This window comes from Montipora capricornis, chromosome 3, assembly GCF_036669925.1.
Source record: "Montipora capricornis isolate CH-2021 chromosome 3, ASM3666992v2, whole genome shotgun sequence".
NCBI classification, from domain to species: Eukaryota; Metazoa; Cnidaria; class Anthozoa; order Scleractinia; family Acroporidae; genus Montipora; species Montipora capricornis.
Window position 1 is genome coordinate 69,211,180 of NC_090885.1, and position 1,290 is coordinate 69,212,469.

General features: G+C 42.5%; 1 protein-coding gene across 1 annotated transcript in view; it reads left to right on the forward strand.

Annotated features, from left to right (window-relative positions):
* Window positions 1-214: 214 nt before the first annotated feature.
* Window positions 215-1,290, forward strand: part of LOC138041020 (uncharacterized) — a 119,235-nt gene continuing 118,159 nt past the window's right edge. Inside the window, exons 1-2 of the mRNA XM_068886784.1 lie at window positions 215-336; window positions 1,003-1,149. Of these exons, the coding sequence (XP_068742885.1) occupies window positions 220-336; window positions 1,003-1,149 (264 nt within the window). The 5' untranslated portion in view covers window positions 215-219. The remainder of the gene's footprint in view (window positions 337-1,002; window positions 1,150-1,290) is intronic.

Sequence of the window (1,290 nt, forward strand, 5' to 3'; positions counted from 1 at the left end):
AGGGGCAGAATATCCTCGACAGTTCAATACAACCTGATTGCGATGGCGTGCGCCGCTGACGGTTCCGTTCTCGGTGAGTGTGGCGGTGGCGGTGACGGCTCATCACCGTCGACAACCATGCCCGACGGGATGATGCGCTACGTGAGCCTCATGTCTTCCGATAGGTCTTTCGAGTTGAAATGGGCCTACAACGGCACTACTGGAATGTTGTACTTTAAAATGAAGTGCATGAACATTGGTTGGTGCGGAGTGGGTTTCAGCACAATGGGTAATGGTGCAGGCATGAAAGATTACGATATTGCTGCCGGTGGATTCGGTACCTCCGATTACCTTTATGTAAGTTTATGTAGTGTTTAGCTAGTATTCTAAGGCTTTTTTTTTCATCATCTTTCGTTTGTGTCACCATGTAACTGCCAAATCTCTCGCGCGTTTATTTTCTAGTGTCTTAGTTCCTTAAAAAGGCGTGAGAGCGATTCAAAAAGCGGAGAGCTTCCGCGATAAATTTGTTTCCTAGTTTATTCTGACACATCGAGTTTAAGCGCTCCTTAAAGAAAAGGAACATTTGACAATTATAACCCAAATTGGTCACGGACATTATAGAGATCTGCTGCTACTTTGACAGTTAATGTTAGTTTTCTATTTGCTATTCGTTCGACCCAAATGATTAAGTCACACGTCGAACTTTTAATGTGCCGAACCTAATTCTTGGAGTAAACAAATACCATTTTCAATGGTTAAAATAAGAGAATGAACTGATGAAAGAGGTTTTAAACGACTCATTTCCATTCCATCCCACCAGTTTTGCTTCAGTACACTGAAAAGCCAAAATACTTTGTTTGATAATTTACTCGCTAAGTAGAAACAGCTTTATTTGCTGTGTTTTTTATATTCAAGGAAATTGCGATCATATTGAGATGCTCACAACAAACGCATACACAGTAAACTGTGCATTTTCTCTCTTCTTTTTGATGTTGCTGAGAATTTTTCTTGTCGTTTGGACAGGACTACTGGAGTGCTGGTTTAGGAACTCCACAAACAGATGCACAGCAAGACCTGACCATTCAATCTGTCAACCAAACGGGCGGATACACGATGGTGGACTTTAAGAGGCCAGCAAATACTAGTGATATGAAGGATGTTCAATTCACGGTAAGATCAAGAGACACGTGTGCGCGAGGTTTTCTTTTCTTTGTTCGCAATAATTTGGCCAACCTCTCTGTGAGGCCCCGTCCACACGTAACGTACCGGTATTCAAATCGAATTTCCTCGTCCTCACGTATCCGGATTCGT